The sequence below is a fragment of the Pyrgilauda ruficollis genome, unplaced genomic scaffold (assembly GCF_017590135.1).
Source record: "Pyrgilauda ruficollis isolate IOZ18807 unplaced genomic scaffold, ASM1759013v1 scaffold32, whole genome shotgun sequence".
NCBI classification, from domain to species: Eukaryota; Metazoa; Chordata; class Aves; order Passeriformes; family Passeridae; genus Pyrgilauda; species Pyrgilauda ruficollis.
In genome coordinates, this window is record NW_024524600.1 from 7063387 (window position 1) to 7083229 (window position 19843).

General features: G+C 37.5%; 1 protein-coding gene across 2 annotated transcripts in view; it reads right to left on the minus strand.

Moving 5' to 3' along the window:
* Positions 1-19843, minus strand: part of TMTC2 (transmembrane O-mannosyltransferase targeting cadherins 2) — a 235075-nt gene that overhangs the window by 90173 nt on the left and 125059 nt on the right. For both annotated transcript variants that reach the window (XM_041474412.1, XM_041474411.1), the window contains one exon: positions 5374-6202. In XM_041474412.1, coding sequence (XP_041330346.1) covers positions 5374-6121 — 748 coding nt within the window. In that variant the 5' untranslated portion in view covers positions 6122-6202. The remainder of the gene's footprint in view (positions 1-5373; positions 6203-19843) is intronic.

Sequence of the window (19843 nt, forward strand, 5' to 3'; positions counted from 1 at the left end):
CTTCAAATTCTGATGTTTTTGTTGTGAACAGAGACCTCAGATTTATCATGGTATATACCCTGCATAATCCCTATATAACAGACTTATATAGCCATATAACATTATATATTATAAATTATACTTTTAATGTGCAATTCTAACCTATGATTTTGTTACCTAAATAAGATCATTGCATCTGCCATACAGTAGCTATTACAAAGGTTCTTACTGGTGGGCTGGAAACATTTTACACCATTGAAAGATGATATATCTTAAACTAATTTCTTCTTTAAAATGTAGCTAAAGCTGAAAATTATTATAGAAGTCAAGGAAAATATCCATGCAACACTTAGTCAAAAAAAAAATTTAAGTATCAGAAAGTTCTGGCACTGGGAAAATGGATGATTACTTGTTACTATGTTTCTCTGACAATTTCTAAAATCATTAACTAAAAAGAACATCAAGAATCACCATAATGACTATATAGTCTGATATATATTGGCCTAGGATGAATATTATACTGCCATAAATACAGAGAGGTTTTAAAACAACCATTAATCATTAAAAAATTAAATAAATTCTAGTCTTATGGTAATGGGTAATATGAGTTCCATTCCAGACAGAAAAGATGAGATTAAAGTGGTTTGTTCAAAGACTAAATAAGATTTAATTAGCAAAACTAAAACTAATTCATGAATACCTAACTCCAGATGGTATGCTCATATCACTGGCATTTCTTAACAGTGATAATACACAAAACTTTTAAGTGTACTTATCAGCAGGTTTTATATGTTTAAAATCTGATGTTTTATATGACAATCTGTGCACTGAAATCACTTTGTCTCTCAAGCCTTTTTTCCCCAAACCCACATTTTCTATTCAGTGCGATGTTATATCAATCACACTGTTAATTTTATTACTATTGACACTAAATGAGCCAAAGGAAAAAGAAATAACTACTGTACAGAGCAGTATTTTGGGCTGTTGGGCCAAAGATAGGTTGAAGTTTTACTGACAAGCTACATATAAAAAACCTGATCATACACACCAAAAGACTGAAAGGCAAATTTCAAATGCTTAAACTATTTTTAAATGCCCAATGTGATATTTATTAGGACACACACTGCTATACTTAGAAGGTACAAAAAATGTGTAGCAAACAACAAGCTGTGTGTCAGAGCAATAGCTATTGAAAGCTCTAAAGGTATTAGAGGAGATCTTGTCAGCATAACATAAGCTCTTAATAATAAGCATATTTAAAGAATGCTGTACTTTAAAATATTTCATTTCCTTTGGTTTCCAGTCACCAGTAGTGATACAAAAATAATAATAATGGAAAATAATGTTTTATTGAATCTTCTTTGTTTGTGGGAAATACAGTTTCTCTACCTAGCTTACTACAAAATATAGTAACCATTTTTCCACACTGAACTGAGGTGAATTTTTTGTTAAGCATTTGCTCTGTGTATCAAGTCAGCTGTTTCCTGGAAGGATTCTCAAAGCCTGCTTGTAAATGTAATGGCACCAGGAGACTAAAATTTCATCAGTAAATATGACCAAGCAACTAATACCTCTGTGGCAGTCTAGCAGTTTAAGCCTCTCTATTTTTTACTTCTTTATGCCAGGTACAGGAAATATAATGATCTTCCATGTTCAGATGTGGACTGCAAAGCCCAGAGGAAGATTATGCTTTTTGAAGCTTATTTTTGGTACCACAGGGAAAACTAGAGTTAATGAGGCATAATAAGCACAATTGTTTTGTGTGTCATTACAATTTTATATTAAACACAAGGTAATCATCACCACAAAATGACCCTCAGACTAACTGAAAAAGACGTGACAGACACCACCCACTTTTAACTTTTTTGTTTGTTTTTATATTTTGGGAGGCTTTCTTTGCTATAAAAGAACATTCAGATAATGAGAATTGTTTCATACCACTTGGGCTGCTCATTAAGTTGAAGGCAGAACAGAGAAACACTTGTGTCTTTCCCTCCCTACGGTCAAAACATGCATACACCCACTTCAGAATCCATAAACTAAATTAGTCAGTCTTGCATATTTCTCCCTCAAGTGCTGACAAACTGTAACAAGGTACTGCTTGGATCACTTCAAAGTTATTTGAAATACTAGTCATAACCAGAGCAGCAGAATAAGACCAGCAAAGATGCAGCTAAGGCATCCCAAGCCCGCACAAGGACTCCCTCACCAAGGGATGGCAGCTGCCTGCCACCCAGTGAGGCAGCCAGGAAAGCTGGCACACACCGGGTAGTTTGGAGGCAGCTTCACCATGTTCTTCTCACTCGACTCTCCCACGGTGCATTTTCAGGTTTTTTTAAGAGATAATCTATGCTCATGCTTTTGAGTATTTTTCCCACATTGCCAGTGACTGACAAAAACAGCCTGGAGAAATGTAAACCGCAGAAAGGCTGTGGCTGCCTGCAGGAGCAGAGGCTTTCTCACCTGCGGCAGAACACGACTCTGCCTGCACTGCCCGCAAGGTACCCCTGAAGGGACCAGAAGAAAGTACCAGTGAGGTGATTATCATCCATTTCTTCCCTGAGGATTGAAGATGGAGAAGCTACTGAAAATATTTGCCTGAAAGTCCCACAGCAGAAGATAAGATTATCATCTTACACATATCACAACACAGAGGACCTGATAATAACCCATCACCAAAATGAGACAACTCCATTTCCGAAGCAGTTCAGGCACATTGGTACACAAATGCACCCATGCTAAAAGCTTGCCTCAGCAAATGCCCTTATGACTACAGCACATCAGCTCAGTGTTGCACAGCAGTCAGCCATCGGTGGCATTCAGCCTGCTAGACCAGAATACAGATGGATCTGGAACAAAACACTCATCTTTTTGCTTTAGTAAAGCTGGTCTTCACAGATTCCTATTTCTTTATTGGTTTCCACACTGTGACTTTTTCAAGGGATGCCTCATTGCTTTTTAGATTATGACAGAAGCAGCTCTTGTTCAGTAGAAGCTCTATGCAGGAGATGAGAGAAAAAGCAGAACTATCAGGGAAAAATTATCCTGCTACTCCACAATTTTCAGAAGTAAGAAAATACTATTGAGAAGAAACTTGCTACGAGCTGAGGAAAGCAGAGAAATAAGGAGTGACAGCTTCTTCTTAGTAGCCTAAAAATAAGGAAAACACTTCTCCACTCTACTGTTTAACTGAGCAGCCCATTGTCCCACTCTCTGAATAGCCTATTTATCACTAGAATTCATAAAACTAGAAAAAAGAGGCAAACAAAAATAAATTGTTTTTCCTATGTCAACCTCATTTAATTACTGAAGAGTAGTTTGAATTGTTGATCTCCTAATGCTTTGGCAGGATTGGCAGCCAGTGTAGTCAAGTCAGCCTTGCCAGACTATATGAGAAATAGAAAATAAAATTAGCATAGTCAAAGCCAGGGACAATTTAAGAAATATTCACAATAATGAACAGAGTTGGGTGACAGGTCATGTTAGCTAGGGGTGTCTTACACCAAGTCTTGTTACAGTCAGTGTATGTGGGCTAGTAAATATTCAGCTGAAGTTTAACAGGATATTTTAAGCAGATTTATTTAAGTCAGCTCAGTCATGTCTATATCATTGCATTGACATACTGTCTTTGCTTTTACACATCTTACAAGACACTTAATGTCAGCTTATATGGCAAGAAACCAGACTATCATGTACACACGAGTCTGTGCATACTGAGTGAGATGTGCAGCTGAAAACAGCTCATCTTGTCTCCTGGGAGCATTACACCCAGTAGTCTCATTTCCAGACAATGCTGCAGCCAATCCTTCTATTGGGCAAAAACTAGCATGGTTTTTTTGATCACAAGATTTGGCTCTTGCAAACAGACAACTAATAATGTCTGGGGATCTCCATCAAGGATAAAAATGGCACATGCATTAACTAACCAAGTGCATACACACTTTTCATTCCAAGGAATTCCAGTGTTTTAATATAAATTTTATACTGTCACTAAACTTTTAAGTCTCAGAGCTTTATATAGTCACCCTGATGTGCTGGCTTGCTGTCCAGTTACTTAGTTTCTTGCTTTCCTGTGCTAGCTTTGAAAAAATAAAAAGTAAAACAAATGCAATGTGCTTCTTCACGATTTAAAAAACTCACTGCAGTAACAAGTTCAGTAATTTTCCTAGGGTGAGAAAGTATATGAAGAAGAGTTAGAAAATCAGACTGACAAACTACTAAAATGCTGCTTTGCTGGGCATTTTATCTGCCAAATCTACTTTTTCACTCTCTATCAGCTCACAGTAACCACCTGCATTTGCCTCTTACTATCACAGCTTTTAGACTATGGCATGATACAACTGTCTAATGAAAATGCACAACTCTATCAGCAGATGACATCGCATCATATACGGGGGTTCTGAGCAGAGGACTGAAAAAACTCAAGTATTCAAGTGCTGTCGAATTTTTCTTTCACAGACAGGCAAAGCAATCAACCAATCCCTTCTCACTTTTGATGAACTGTGAATAAGGAAGGCTTAGTCAATGTCTACATTGCACTCACAGGTGATATTTTGACCATTCCCATATAAACTTGCATTTGTGCCAAGAGCAGTATAGCCAGGCAGCATGGAGTTCAGGATCCAAGCTGGATCTGCCCTACATGCTTGAAACCACAGAGCTACAGCTAAACATTGTTACTGATACCTAAAGTGGCAGGTTTACTGCGTGTTTGGATATGTTTACGCTAGCTGTGGTCACATCTCATTACAGCATAGATATAACCTTTGAGACGTGGCTGGGCAATGTTACAAATATCTGATATTTACACATGAACAAGGAAGGCATAAGGACAATAACTCTTTACAGTACTCGTAGGCAGGGGGAACTACAGTCACTTCCTAGGCTGAATTATACCTGACCTCATTTCCTCAATTTTATTATGTAGTATTGACGCTATTTGCATCAGATGAAATAAAGGAACAGCACTTCCCTGATGCTGTCCTTTACTATTTCTTCTATTTCCTAATCAGAGAAAACAGAACATTTGGTAAACTCACAAAAAATGTTCATTAGCATGCTATATACCAGATTCCAAATGGAAAAACACCAGGGTGGGCTCTATAATACTAATAATGCATCTTTCATTTCAAAACACAGAAGGAATACCACTGAAAAAGAAAGTATCCTCTTACCTTAGGGTGTCCTTTTCTCCATGTTAATGCCAAACCTGTAACACCTAATCAAAACACATTCCTGCTTTTCCCCATTTTTTTTATTAATGCACATACCTCTGCAACTTGAAATGACATTTCTTAAAGTATTCTCTTCAGATGTTGCTAGTAAAATGAGACAATTCAAAGGCAAAGACAGACAGGAATAAGTAAAGCATTCATCATAAAGAGCAAAAATTACCTTTAGCAGGGTTTACTTTTATCCCTGACCTATACAGCATCTCCTCATTCTGCCAGTCCCCATTCCTGACAACAGTCTTGAGTCCATAGAAAACGATTAATGCAGCAGTGGAACAAAAAACCAGGTTCTTCAGAAAGCGCTTTTGGGCTTTGACATAAAGGGCCCTGACACCTACTGTAACCAGTAGGCAGAAGCCCATACTAGGAACATACAGCACACGCTCTGCTATTACAAAGCCAACATAGAAAAACAGGTTTGTGGCAGGAACGAAGGGCACTATTAACAAAGAGAGAGACAGAATGACAATGTTCTCGGTTGAAGGAAGCTGCAGTTTCTGAATTTCATGCTTTTTTAGGCCATTCTCTTCTTTTGATGCAAAGCTTGACTTCACCTCCAGTGTCTTGTACTCCATCTCTGGGTGACAGCTATGCCCATTAGCATTTTGCTTGCCATTCATTACAGTTTTCCCATTGAATTCTCTCTCATTGCTGGAGCCCTTCAAGCTAAAGTAGGCAAGGAGGAGGAGTCCTGCATAGAAGGCCACAGTGTGTAGATTCCTCCAGTCACTGACTGCTTTTAGAAGAGGCACAGCATCCATAGACCAGTCAAAGCTGAGGGTATCTGGGCACAGTAACAGCCAGAGGTTCTTGGTTGGCAAGTAAAAGAAGGTCAGGGTACGTGTGAGAAAACTGTCTGAGTCAGCTGCTGGATTGTCAGAATTAGAAAAACTTGGGGGCCTGTTGCCCATCCAGTATAAGCGAACACCCAGCAGTGCAGTTCCCCAGGAGCTCAATAAACCAATGCTGAAGAACAGGGTCAAATTCTTTCTCTGAAAGAAAAAAAATAGCATAAATCAACACTAGGTATTTATTTGTGTAAATTATACACAACAAAAAAACAAGAAAATATCTGACAGAACTCTTTTTCAGCAACGGAAACAGACACAATAGATTTCCATCTCTGACATCTGGATCATGTCATGTTGGAGTACATTGTTGACTACAGACTAAGGAACTGACTCTTTTCATTTAAGCTCTATCAAGAATGCATCACAGTCAAGCCTTCCGATATTTTAGGGCTGTCAGTCCTTGCTTAAGATTTAGTTGTATAATGCTTTGGAAATGCTTATTTTAGAGGAATTTGTGGACTCTTACATTAGTTCCTACATAATCGCCCAAACTCCTTCTCTGTTTCTGGCTGTGACCAAAACACAAGTTTGCCTTAGCGAGATTTAAAGTCTAAAGGATGTTCCAGATCAATTTACCTTAATCAAAGTCTCTCCCAAGGCATTTTGCTAGAGAGCCAATTAAAATTTCCAAGAAAGCAAGAGAGGAAAACAGATGCAGATTCCATATTTAGGTCTCCTAGCTCCTGCTTATTAACTTACAGCCTTCAGCTCTAGCTACTACTGAAAGTCACACTTCATTTTCTACAAAGCACAAGAAGTTTCACCTCAGTATGAGGAACGGCTTCTTTACATTGAGAGTGACAGAGCAATGGAACAGGCTGCCTAGGGATGTTGTAGATTCTCATTCTCTGGAGACATTCAAAACCCACCTGGATTTGTCCCTGGACAGCCTGCTCCAGGTGACCCTGCCTTGGCAGGGGGATTTGAACTGGACAATCTCCAGAGGTCCCTTCCAATCCTAATGATGCTGTGATTCTGTGCTCTCAGAGCCAAACAATACATTGAGGGTTTTTCCTCAAGCACACCATAATAAACACTCCAAAACCTTTCACATCTTCATATGAATGTAAATAAAATTATGGGAAGCACACAGCTCACTCCACCTATCAATGTCATCACGCTAGCAACTTGAAGTATCTGCACTTATTTATGAAATAACAGAAGATTTTCCAGCAGAAGATGCTTCTTGGGTAAGCCCTGCTCTCGATTACATGTGCACCCTAAATGAAAGCTGGTTTACATTTCTCGCTCTCTATGTAAAAGCTAAACTATGTGGGGTTTTTATATTTCAATTTCTCAGATGGTTTTTGTAATGAAAGGAAAAAAACCTATTTGCCAAATAGTTACAGATACAGATTAAGTGCTTTAATTATCTTTTCCCCATTATTAGAAAGAATTATTTGTCAATCATTTTTCATTTTATTAGATTTGTTTTTTCCATCTCACACTAGACATTTGTGGGATGATTATTCAATGTTTACTTAGTTATTCAGAAGCAGAACCTAACAGTAGAATGTTTTAGTCTTATTTCTACAAAACAACTCATTTTTCTTCTTTGTGAGTGGGATTAACCCTTGATAGCATGAATTACAGATGATTGTGTTGCTCCATTTTAGGTCAATTACTAATAGTTTTCTACAGTTTACCGATATTCTACTAAGAAGACACAGTCTAGTAATGATAATTTATAGTTTATCTTGTAATGTATCAGGAAGAAATTTATACCTTTTCGCATTTCTACAGTGTTCCTCCTTGTGAAGTTTAAAATATTAAACATCAGTTAGATTCATTCATTCAGTTACGCTACATTATGGAATTTAATGGACGCATTAGTAGGGAACACACAAATTTATAATGGAAACATTCATGCACTCAGACTGCGAACATGTAAAAAAATGCTGGCACTTTTTATACATAAAGTGAAGCCTGGGTCCCGATTTAATTTGCCATATTAATACCAGTTTGATTTACTAGCTTTTTTACATTATGGATAATCCACAATGTTTTGGTAATATACCAGCCAAAACCCTCATCTACACATCATGATATCATGATAACTACATTCCCTGGAAAGCCTATTAGAACAACTTAACTTTTATTTGTAAGCTGGGTAATACCTTGCAACTCCCTTCACATGTCGTTTCATCCATGCCTGCCAAAACTATTTAAATGCTTTTAATGTTATAAAGCTGAGTAAACTGGTTATCACTGAAACTCCCAACTAAGTTTACATTTGGAATAAAAAGATTATTCAGATTTCATGGATTTGCATGTACGTCCTCACAGTAAAACCTCATGTCCATGGTTTAACCTGTCTTTTCATTCTCATCATAGTTTTCTACATGCTATTTTTTCTGCCCACCTTTCTGGCTCACTAATTTTCAAACTCATTTCCTTCAAACATACACATAAACAACTCTCAAATGTTAAGCATAACCTATTTGCTCTCTCATACATCCTTCTTATGAATCTCTTGCGAGGAGGCTGCTAAGACAGAAAGAAGCTGGGAAGTGAAAGATGGTCTTTTTTGTTTGTTTGAGTTAGAAACAGTCTTTTCTGGAAGGCTATATACCACTTGAAAGATTAAGATATCCCAAATATTAGGGAAGTGAAACTCTATTAACAGATGAAAAGTGAGCTTCCATGGACTGATTAGGCTTCTTTGTTATTTTGTTAATACTTATCCAAGAACTGGAAGAAAATCTCACTTTTCTCAAGTCCTAATCATTGAACTTTTCAATTAAATGCCAAGAAAGTTCAAATTACAAAGTTCTCTGACAAAACCATGTGAGTGCATACATGCTATTCCTCATGGATAATAGTGAAACCTACTAAAATTTTTCACGTCTTCCTCATATGTTAACCAAAGACTAACAACTAGAAGTTTGCCTCTTGCTCTTATCCCAGAAAAATTAACAATTTGTTAACAATCAGAGTTAATCAATCTTCACTGCTGGAGTAGCTGTTTGCAGCCTCTCTTTTAAGCTTTTCATTTAAGCTCCGTAGTATCAGGATCCTCACACTTGTAGGTTTTACAAAGAACACAGAAGATCCATATACAGGTTTGTGTGACATGCTGTAACAAAACTTTTTTTACTATTTTTTAAGCATATTACATGATTTTCAAATGAAATATCTAAGCAATAACTCATAGAGCTCAGAGATATCTGAGTAGGTTTACCACCCCAGCACATTGATTCATCATGCTGTAAGGCACTGGTCAACAAGAGACTGAGCTTGAGTGGATTCTTAAACTCTGTTAACTGACATCAGGAGTGAAGTGCAAATTTCCTGTTGCTGCCTCAGACACAAATTGTTTGCATTCTTCCCCAGATTTCACACATGGACCATTTCAATAGTCAGCAGCTTTACAACCTTTTAAAATCACCTACAAGTTAAGTACAGTTAGCAATAATCTGTACAACACTATCGTAAATTTTCAGATTTCAGAGGAGGCTCAGTCTAGAGGCAAGGAAAATCTGTCCCTAACATTTAAACATCTGTCACAATAATTGAAAGTAGGATGCCTTTTTCCTTTCTCTGTTTTGTTTTTTTAGTTTTCAGTTTTCAAATCTCACAGACAGCACTGACCTAGAAGGGAAAGACAAATTCATTACCCTTTTTTTCCTCTCTCAACATTCATGATTTTTGCATAGCTTTTATCCCTCTCTGCTAATATAGTCACAGATAATGAGAAAGGTTTAGCACATATTTTGGCTTTACTTTCGTTAAGGCTTTGGAAGAAAAATAATTCCAGCAATTTATTAAAATTAAATAATACAGCCAGTCCCCCAGTAGACTTTTGCCTGCAAAGGAAGTGCTTAAGTGCTTTCAAAATGAACTCCACTCAGACAAGCACTTTCACTAGTAAGTCTTCTTCTGAGCCTCCTGACAGCCTGTGCTACTCTGATCTGATTGTGTACATTCAGTCCAGTCCAGGAGCAGAGGAGATCCTCTGTAATGCTAGGCAGAAAGGATTTGGATTACTATACTCATGAATCCTAATCCAGCCCATCTGCCATACGTTTTGACACCCCCATAAATCCTCTAACCTTTCATAAGTAGCCATTTTCATCTGAGGAAAAAAATGAGCACTGATTTAGATCAGATTTAACATATCTCCTGCCTGCTAACAGGCAAGTACCACCACTGCAAGTTCAGTCTTTTGGACTGTAGAAACTTTTTCCACCACCCTACCAAAATCCATCTGCATGACCCACCCACACTGCACATTTCCCTTGCATTAAATTCTAATTCCTCACTTTATTATATTGCCCTTAAATAAGGTACTGCAGCAGATTTCTTAATTAGGCAGCCACTGCCAAAACTCAGTCATCACCTAAGTGGTATCCAAAGCATTTTCAAAAGACACTGTTCTTTTAACCTCACATTGTCCATTTCACAAACAGCATTAAATATGGCACATGATTGAGACAGTCCAGAAATCAAAATCATCACACACAAAATGTTATTCTTAGAACTCAGGAAATACAGAGATGAAAGAAGATGTGTCATCAGGCATTACTCACAGGAATTTCTTTTCGAAATTAGAGTTCCTAAAATATATGTTGGCTTGAAAACTGGGACTTAAATGCTGCCAGATCACTAGACTTACAGCATCTTCTTCCTAGAGCAGGTAGAGGTTCCTGGATAACAGATCTGCCAAGTTGGAGCCAAACTACAATTCAAGCTATTTGCTACAACCCCTGCTGGGTCACAGCACTGAGATGGAAGTGGCCTTTAACGCTGCCTGATTGCCCCGTTAGTTCCTGCTTGCATGACCCACTAAATGAGGTTTACTCATTTTCACTGGTGATGCAACAACTGACCTGAAGGTGTTTTAACTCAGAGTTGGAACTCTGTCAACAGAGTTGTCCAATATCGGGACCAACTGTGCATATTTTATGACATTTATTTCTAGTGTTAAGACCCCACACAATTTTTCTCCAACAAGGAAGTGCATTCACAAAACAGCTAAAGATTATCTGCACATACTTTTATTGTATGTATTTTATTGTAATTAGCCTGTAGCACAAGTTAAACAGTCCTTATTACTGCTGACTTGCCTTACATTAATTTGAGTAATAAATACTGGCATTTAAAATTGCCAAAGTCTTACTCTAAAATCCTTCATTCTTTAATATGAATTTTTAAGTACCAAAACAAAAAACAAAATAAATAAATCCAAAACACAAAGACTCTAGCGTCTCCATGGAAAAAAGAGTTATAAGGACTACAGGGGAAAAGACAGACTGCATTAAGATCAGAATCTGCATGAATGACCGGAGATAGTACAAGAGAGAAGGACTTGATATGGACAGGAAAACACAACAACAAAGCCTTGGAGAAGTAGATAAAAGATGCAGCTAAGGCAAACAGAAGTAATGCAAAACACAAGCACTGTGCCAGCTCAGCCCTACAAGGCTGACAAAGGAAAATAATGGTATCACACTTACTCAAAAGCAGGGGCCAAGGAAAAGCCACCTGAAAAGGACACTGGGCACTGAAGACCACTAAACAAGACCCCAAAGAGCCATAAAAGGACTTCTGATAAGGGCTGTGACTACGTAAATAATGTAATACATATATATCAAGTAAGTGGGGATAGCTAATGATTAGTGTGTATGATTTACCCAACTCTCAGAAGTGTTGATTAGTGGAAGGAACCTCCAAATGCCCACCACTGCAATAAATAATGCCTTTGTAATACTCAAATGTGTGTCAGAAAGTTTACATTTGGCCAATTTCAGTATGAATATACAGCAGCTTGATAAATCTGTTTTCATGATCAGTGCAAGGAAAGGTTTTCTGTAAGTTCACATAACCAAATGCTGTGTAACAATGGTGATGCTATGGATATCTACCCAGAGTTACTCCATCTATCTGCAGCAGCAAGAACTTTACATAGGAGATTAGAAAGCCATTGGGACCAAAAGGCATTCCTGGACTGCCAGGCTGCTCAGGGATGCTGTCCAGCACCACTGTGAGCACTGCACAGGTGGGCAGCTGGTCATCATACCTGCATTTCATTTAACAAGTATTGACTCATCCAGAGGTTTTACGGCGAAGGAAGAGTGCTGCACTTTCCATGCTAGACAAAACATTGAGAGCTCACTGAACATGCAAGTATGTTCAAACTGATTTCGAAATAACAGAGAAATGTTCAGAAAAATAAACTTGTATAAAAGGCAGGGGCAACACTATTTGCTTAAAGGTATACAAGTTAGAGATATGGAGTGAGTAATTGGCTCATCTTCAGAGAAGCATAAGAGATTATCACAGATAACAAGCAACTCTACTAAACCAATGCTAGAAAGGTAAACACTGTACTGAGGCTACAAATGAAAGCACATCCTCCAAGGCAGATGAAGTAATCCATCCACTTTTCTCAATACTAGTAAATCCTAAAAGGATCTGGTTCCAACACAGATCTTCCAGAAATAAAAGAAGGAACAGGATAGAGCAACACAACAGAGTAATTTAAGTTCAAAGGGAACCTAAGGAAGGTTCCAGCTGTGTAAAATGGAATCAGTTTCCTCCTACTACTGCCACATGGACTACAAGGAAGCGGGTCAGTCCATAGCTGAGTGGCACAGCTGAGGTGGGGAGCACAGGTCAGCACTACACCTGAGCAAATGAATCAGGAGGCCTGCAGAGCCCCAAGGAGAAAGGAAGCCTTGCCCCAGTCTCACTGGGAACACAAAAACTGTGCCTGGGAACACAAAAACTGGCCCATCCTCTTGAGTAACAAGAAATTTGAAAATGACTACACATGAAAATGAGTACCAACAGCTAAGGCTCATGATATAATTTATATCTCCTTTATCACATTAAATAAATCTGATCTGACAATACAATTTACTAAAGCTCTGCTTATTGGAAGAGATAGATACACAGTTTTTCTTCCTAACAGTTTCTTCTCCTTGTCTATAAAATGTACTGTCCTGCTTATGAAAAAAGAAACAAAGTATAAAATGGCTCCAAAGAGCACAGACTGCAATCCTACCAACCTATCACAAAAAATTGTATTGTCACATTTCATGTTTCCTACATTAATAAGAGGGCAATGAAGGAAAATTAAAGCCTATGAAGTGGTTTAATATGCAGTGGGAGGAAAAAACACACTGGTTGGAATGTAAATGGACACATACTGACCAATGGATTTTATGAGCAAAAATGTTGTTAAATTCCAGATTAAGCCTCTAGCAATGACTAAGTGACTTTACCAAGTGACTAGAAGAATAATCAATAACCAATTTCTGTACATGGGATAAATAGCAAGTTTAGGTTTGACAGAAGAACCTCTCGAGGTGTAACAGCTATCAGCTGGAAGCTCATCAAGTTTACAGCAGTCAGTTGCTACGTTGGATAACAGGATTCTAGAGTGGATCATGGATAACAACCAGCATCTTATCTGTGGGTTTTTTTCGTTTTTCTGTTTGCCTACTAAAAAAAAATCAAGGTCCTTTGTTTTACTTGTACTTTTAAAATATGTCAAAAGAGCCAGAAGCAAAGTAGTCTTGAAACTATACTCCTAACAAAAAAAATTGTGATTTTGAACATTTAATTGTAATTCTTCTAGCAAAGCTTAAAAACCTACAACGTTTCAAAGAGATAAACAAGTAGTATTGAAAGTCCATGCAAAACATGGAGCCTGATTATTATCTCAGAAGGCATACTATTAAGGAACATTAATTTAAGATCAAGTAGACAATTATTTCCTTTAAAAAATATTTAAAGCTGGTTTTTGTGCAGTTATTTTCTTTTCAGATCTAGCAGTTTAACAAGATAAGGAAAAGATAGGTTCTGAGTCACTTAACAATCTGTGGGACAAACTGAATACAGGCTAGGTTGTAACTAAAATGTTGTTTTAAAAAAATTCACCTTCCTTCTACGCCCACAAAATACATTAATTTATGAAAAGGCACCATAGGATGATGAAAAGACACTCCCAAGTAGTTAAGTATTATGTTTGAAGACAGTACCCTTTAGGATTTCACAGTATCAGTCACTTACTGGGCATTTATTTCAGATGCAGTGCTTATTATACATATCAGCCTGAAGGACATCTCCAGCAGTTTGGATGCAATCTCTGTTTAATTACTCATTTTTCTATGCTTCACTGGGATCACAGTTCAAAAAATGGGAAGCACAAAGAACTGGAGAAGCTAAAGGCAACACAGCAATGACTAATAGTCTTGGAAAGCCTTAACAAAAGTGACTTACAGTGAGAAGGACATACCTGCAAGATTCAAAGTCCCACCAACAGCAGATGAAAGGTAATTCACAAAGAATGCTGACAAACAGTAGGTCACCACCACCGATGAAAAACTTTGCTCCCAGGTGTACTGACAAGAACTTCTCCCAAACTCCTAGTCAAAACAAGCAGTCTGAAGCACACCTACATGCCTCCTACCTCACCTAACCTAGTCTTTCCTCCCATGTAGCTAACCAAGTAGTTATGAAGCACTGGCAATTAAATTCTGGATATATGTGCTTAAAAGTTTGAAGAGTAATACACTGCAGTAAAAAACCAAAAAAAAATCCCCAACCAACCAAAAAAGCCCAAAACCAAAGAAGCAAAAAAACAGCACCTCAAAAAAGAACTTCAATGAACAACTTTTGTAAGACCTGACCAGTAAGTACTGCAATCTTGAGAAGCAAGACTGAGAAAACCACCATTTTAATAAGAACTTAATTTGTTTCCCTTTTTCATTAGATTGCAAGCTTTTTAATAGAATTGGTTATGGTCAAAGACTAATTTAAAGAAGAGAGAGATTCATGTTTTCTATGTTAATTACTGGGGAAGCTTTTTGTAATCATTCCCTATGGAATACACTAAACAGAAATGGGAATGAAAACCTATCAGAAAATGAATAGAGGAAACAAATTAAACTTTTTGCAGCAAACAGTCTTGGCTAACTACATAAGTAATTACTGCTCAATGATAGTGAAAAGTGTTGCAAAGATATCAAAGGAGTAAAAAAGCTCAAATATAACAACATTTAGCCAATAATTAAAACTGCAAACACTTCAATGGAAAATTTCCTCAAAAGTATGTTTGATAAAAGTAACAGAATACCTTGAATTGGATGTCCTCTACTTTGTTTCTCTATACATAAAATATGAAGAAAACAATACAAAAAACATTGGTGTTAATTTCTTTCTCTCCTTATTCTAGGGATCCTTTTAAGGTGCATTTAAAGGGATATTTAAAAGGCACAGCCTTTTAAAAATACAAAGTGCATTACTAGAGTCGGAATCAGAGACAGAGTAAAAGGTAAAGCATTTACTGACCTCCGTATTATAAAACCAAATCTTCAATAATTCAAATAAAGAGAGATGAAAGATGGTGAAGCAGAATACGGATGACAAAGCTTACTTCAAGACACGGAATGTCATTACTCTCCATTAAGCTAATGTGAAGAAATGAGGCAGTTAGTAGTAATCTCCTGTGAACCAATACAAAGATACTTCGCAACTGTTAAGGGGTGAAGTACTTAAAAGAGGTCAGTTACTGGTACTGTAAGAGGTGTGCTGAAACCCCTTAATCAATTACACTAAACTTACTTGAAAGCCTGCACAGTTATCTTGCTTAGCTTAAAAAAAAAAGTCTTTAATAATTCCTGTGAGGTAATGATCTGTGATCAAATAAGTCTACCTGTAAAACAATCCAGCTTCTCTGAAGGAAATGAAAAATTACATACTCTTTTAGAAGAAAGGAAGAAAATTCTTTTTTCTTAAATACATTCAGTACCATTATCAAAACCTTTGTTTTAAATATATTTCTCTTTTTTACAGACAAAATAGAAGAAGAGAAAGAAGTGCAAACAGAAATCACATTGTCTGCATGTACTCATCCACATTTACACACACAAACACACAGAGCTAGCCTTGGTAATTCCTGGTTTGTCCAGGTCCAGTGCATCACAAACACGTTTTGGGCATCAAGAACATAAATGCAACAGTCTTTCCTTAGCAGAGCTCTGGTGCAAACAGCCAGCTATTATTAAATTTATTCCAGCCTCACTAATGAGTAGAGCTTGGAAGTGCAGTATTTTTGAGCCATAAAGAGATGATTTATCATGAGAAGTCACTCAGTAGGAAGGCTAAAGTACAGCAGTTCTCTCTGCAAGTTATCATAACAGAAAGCTATTTAATGAGTGTGGGTTTCTTCAAGAATTCAAAAAAGGCAAGATTTGGAATAGGATGTGTTACATTATGCAGACACATCACTGAACACTGCTGCTACAGTAAAACCACCAAAAGAAAAATCCTCAAAGTTGTTCCTATCTTGAGGTTTTGGCTCATTTTTTAATAAGTTCTTTCAAATGTAAAACACAGATCTGTAGAGATTAGCAGACAGACACAATTCAGTAGAAAAAGATTCAGTAAAGTTTAATTAACTAAACTAGGTTGCCCAGGGTCAGCCACTCCATAGAGCAAACAAGAAAGAAATGTGGCCTGAAGCAAGACATTGTTTGGCAAAGACACAATGAAAGAGCAGAGAGATACCCCACCTCAGCAAGCTCAGGAGAGGCCTGAGTTACCTGCAGTTCCCTGCTCTGTACAGCACTCTCTCCTGCAGGGGAGCACTACAGGTGCTGATGACTCAAATTCAGTTACACACAAACCTGAAGCTTCCCCTTAATCCACCTCCAGACCAAAGTTACATCCAGCCTCTAATAATGACTTAAAAATAAATACATTTTCAGTAAACTATATGCCATAATCTTTATGCAGGTGATGGGGACATAAGGGCTTTGCATGCTAGAAAACATCCACCTTGGCTTTCAGATTAAATTATTGAGTTTGCTAAGGAAGGATACCTGCAAGAAGGTGGGAAGAAGACAGTGGAGCACAGTATGCCAGAATTCTTAAGATCAAAATGTAGGCATAACTGACTCAGGCTGCATTTTTCTAATGAGTAAGTTTAGACTGTGGCTTCTTGACAGCAGAAGAATTTAAACAGTATATGATGCCTTGGGAACTTTTCTGTTTCTTTTTTCCTATGGTTTCCAGAGTGATCTGTTCCTTGTGCAGAGTGACATTGTGTCAGCCCAGTGGAGGGAAGAGTGTATAAAAGAGGGAAGCTGAAGAGAGTGGTGAACTTTGTTAAGCCATGACTGCTACCAAAGATGCTGCCTATCAAAAGGTGACTTCCAAGACTATCACTAGGACAACTGCAATCTTCCATGCATGGTAAAAAAACCACACCCATCCCTGCTTCTTCAGCAAACTGAAACTTATAACAGAAATACTTATCTGAGAACAGTTATAACTCTTACACCGCAAGAAGTAACATTTGAAAAAGTTTTGAAAAAGTCTTGAAAAATAAAAAAGTCCCACTGAACAGAAGATACACAGTCTACATTAAAACAAGAAGTCTTGAGCTATCATGCACAAAGAAGGCCACAAAATTCCCTCCCACCTGACAGCCTTAAATATTCATTCTAGCTGCTTGTTTTCAGGGTCACTACACAGGTCACCTAGATGTCATGACAGTAAAGGCCCAAATTTCTGAATCTTTCAGAAAGCTGTGACATATTTCCTCGTCCCTTGGAAGTATGCACATCTTCAGCTTCATGATAATCCTCAGATAGTAGGGTGAACTTCACTGCTGTGTTTGTCGGCACTTCAAACCGTCTGCCCAACCCACAGTTCCTTCATCAGCTCATCATTCTCCTGTAAAAGCACCTTAAGTCTTCCTATGAAACCTTTTTCATCTCTACCTCATAGATGGGAGTTACACTCAAATCACTCCAGAAAGTGAAAATTCTTCAAAGTTTTGCTGAAAGTACCATGACAAAATGCACCTGATAACAGACCAAGATGATGCTTCTGTCACCAGCTCTGACACAGATCTGCTGAATGATACTAAGCAGATTGCTTAACCACCTTCTGCCTCCTTTTGCTCTAATCCTCCCACACTGTCTCTAAAATCAGATACTGTATTCCTAACAGTAATAGGAATTTGTAATTATGATTTCTATGGAATTTAAGAAGGTTCTGCCCCTACATAAGTATCTATTATACAAATAATTAAGCACTACAGACAGCAGTGAACTCTTTTACTGTGTGATCTGGAAAGTGTCATCCAGCATGCTTCTGTTGCATATTTATCCAGCCTAAGTAGCAGCTGCCAATGACTTTATTTTTATCTTTCCTTGCCCCTCACTCCTTTCTCTGTTTGCTTCTGCCAAATATTACCCTGAAATACAACAGTGCTTTTCAAAATGGTGCTGCCCACCATTTTATACCCAGTGTGTTGTAAAATCTAACACGATTGAACACTGCATCCTAGGAAGCCCATGTAAATATTCACAGTCTCAAAGAATAGTTTGGGTTGGAAGGAACCTTTAAAGGCAATCTAATTCAACACCCCTGCAATGAGTAGGGCCATCTTCAACTAGATCAGGTTGCTTAGAGCAGCAAAAAACTCAGAAGTTGTTAGTCATTCATGTTCTTCTCAACTTTGCCAATCAATGCACAAAATACATTTCTTGACATTGCTTAGAGGAAAAAAAAAAAGATAATAACCTTAAAAGACTAGGAATAATGACACATTATGAATTTACCTGGCTAGCAATATTCATTTTAGTGATGAAAAATCTGAATGAAAAGATAATATTTTAAATTATGTGCCTACAATTTTCATTAAAACTCCTTGCTACAGAAGTACATAAAAATCATTAAACAAAATACATTCTGGGACAAAATGACAATTGCTAAATTTTTCAGGAGTCTCTATGAAGGGACCATGAAGTTTTTTCCAGTTATTAAAAACTACATCTTCCACAATTCATATATCTAAACAGAAACTAAACTCTAAAGATAACCCTGTAGTAGAATTTGCAGTTCTTTGAAACAAACTCATTATTGTTGGGTTGTTTGTCTGAGGTGATTTCTGAGATTAATGTTTTTAATACTAAAATGATAAAAAACTATGAAAATTATATAAACATCAAAACAATGAAAATCTATTTTTAAGCACCTACAAGCTTAAAAGTATCAACATTTTAAACATTTGAAAGTGAAATGCCTTAAAGTAGAGGCTCCACAGAAACCACCACTTTGTCAAGCCTAGTCTCCAAGTTCCTCAGAAATCTTATTTGTCTTAATTTCACAAACAGAAGAATTAAGCAGTTGGGCTTTTTTAGAAGACAATGTATTTTCCTTCCTTTTGCTCAGTAAAACCCTCCTTTTTAAGAAGAAAACCAGAATATCCACATTTCAGTCTCTATGCATTATCTGTGACAGACTATACAGACATTCTCTTCCAAAGACTGCCACAAGTGCACACGATTGGAGTCCTTTGTTTTGGAGGGGACCTGAGCTATGCCATCTCACTGAGTAAGTATTTTAGTATCTATTTGAGCATATTCTCATCACCCAGAGCTCACCGTGCAGTACGGCAGCCCTGGCGTGCTAGAGCACAAGAGGAATAAAACATGCTGACAACGAAGAAGGAAAGATGCACGGTTGGACAGGCTTTACAAACACTCTGCTCATAAACTGGTTAGTGTAGGCCTAAAAGGAGGTGAGGATGGTATGCAGAGATCCAGCTCAGCTGCAAGCAACAGAGGAACAAGACCTTAAGACGCAACTTTTGGATTGGGTAATGCAATAGTATAGAATCAACTGTGTCTCTACCTGCTCCTTTGCACCCTGGCCAAGGTTTACATACTTTCCACATACTACAAGTATAAACAAAGAGAAGTTTAAATCAAGAGTTAAATTATGAAGAACACCTCCTACTGCCTGCAACAGGCCTCCCTTGGA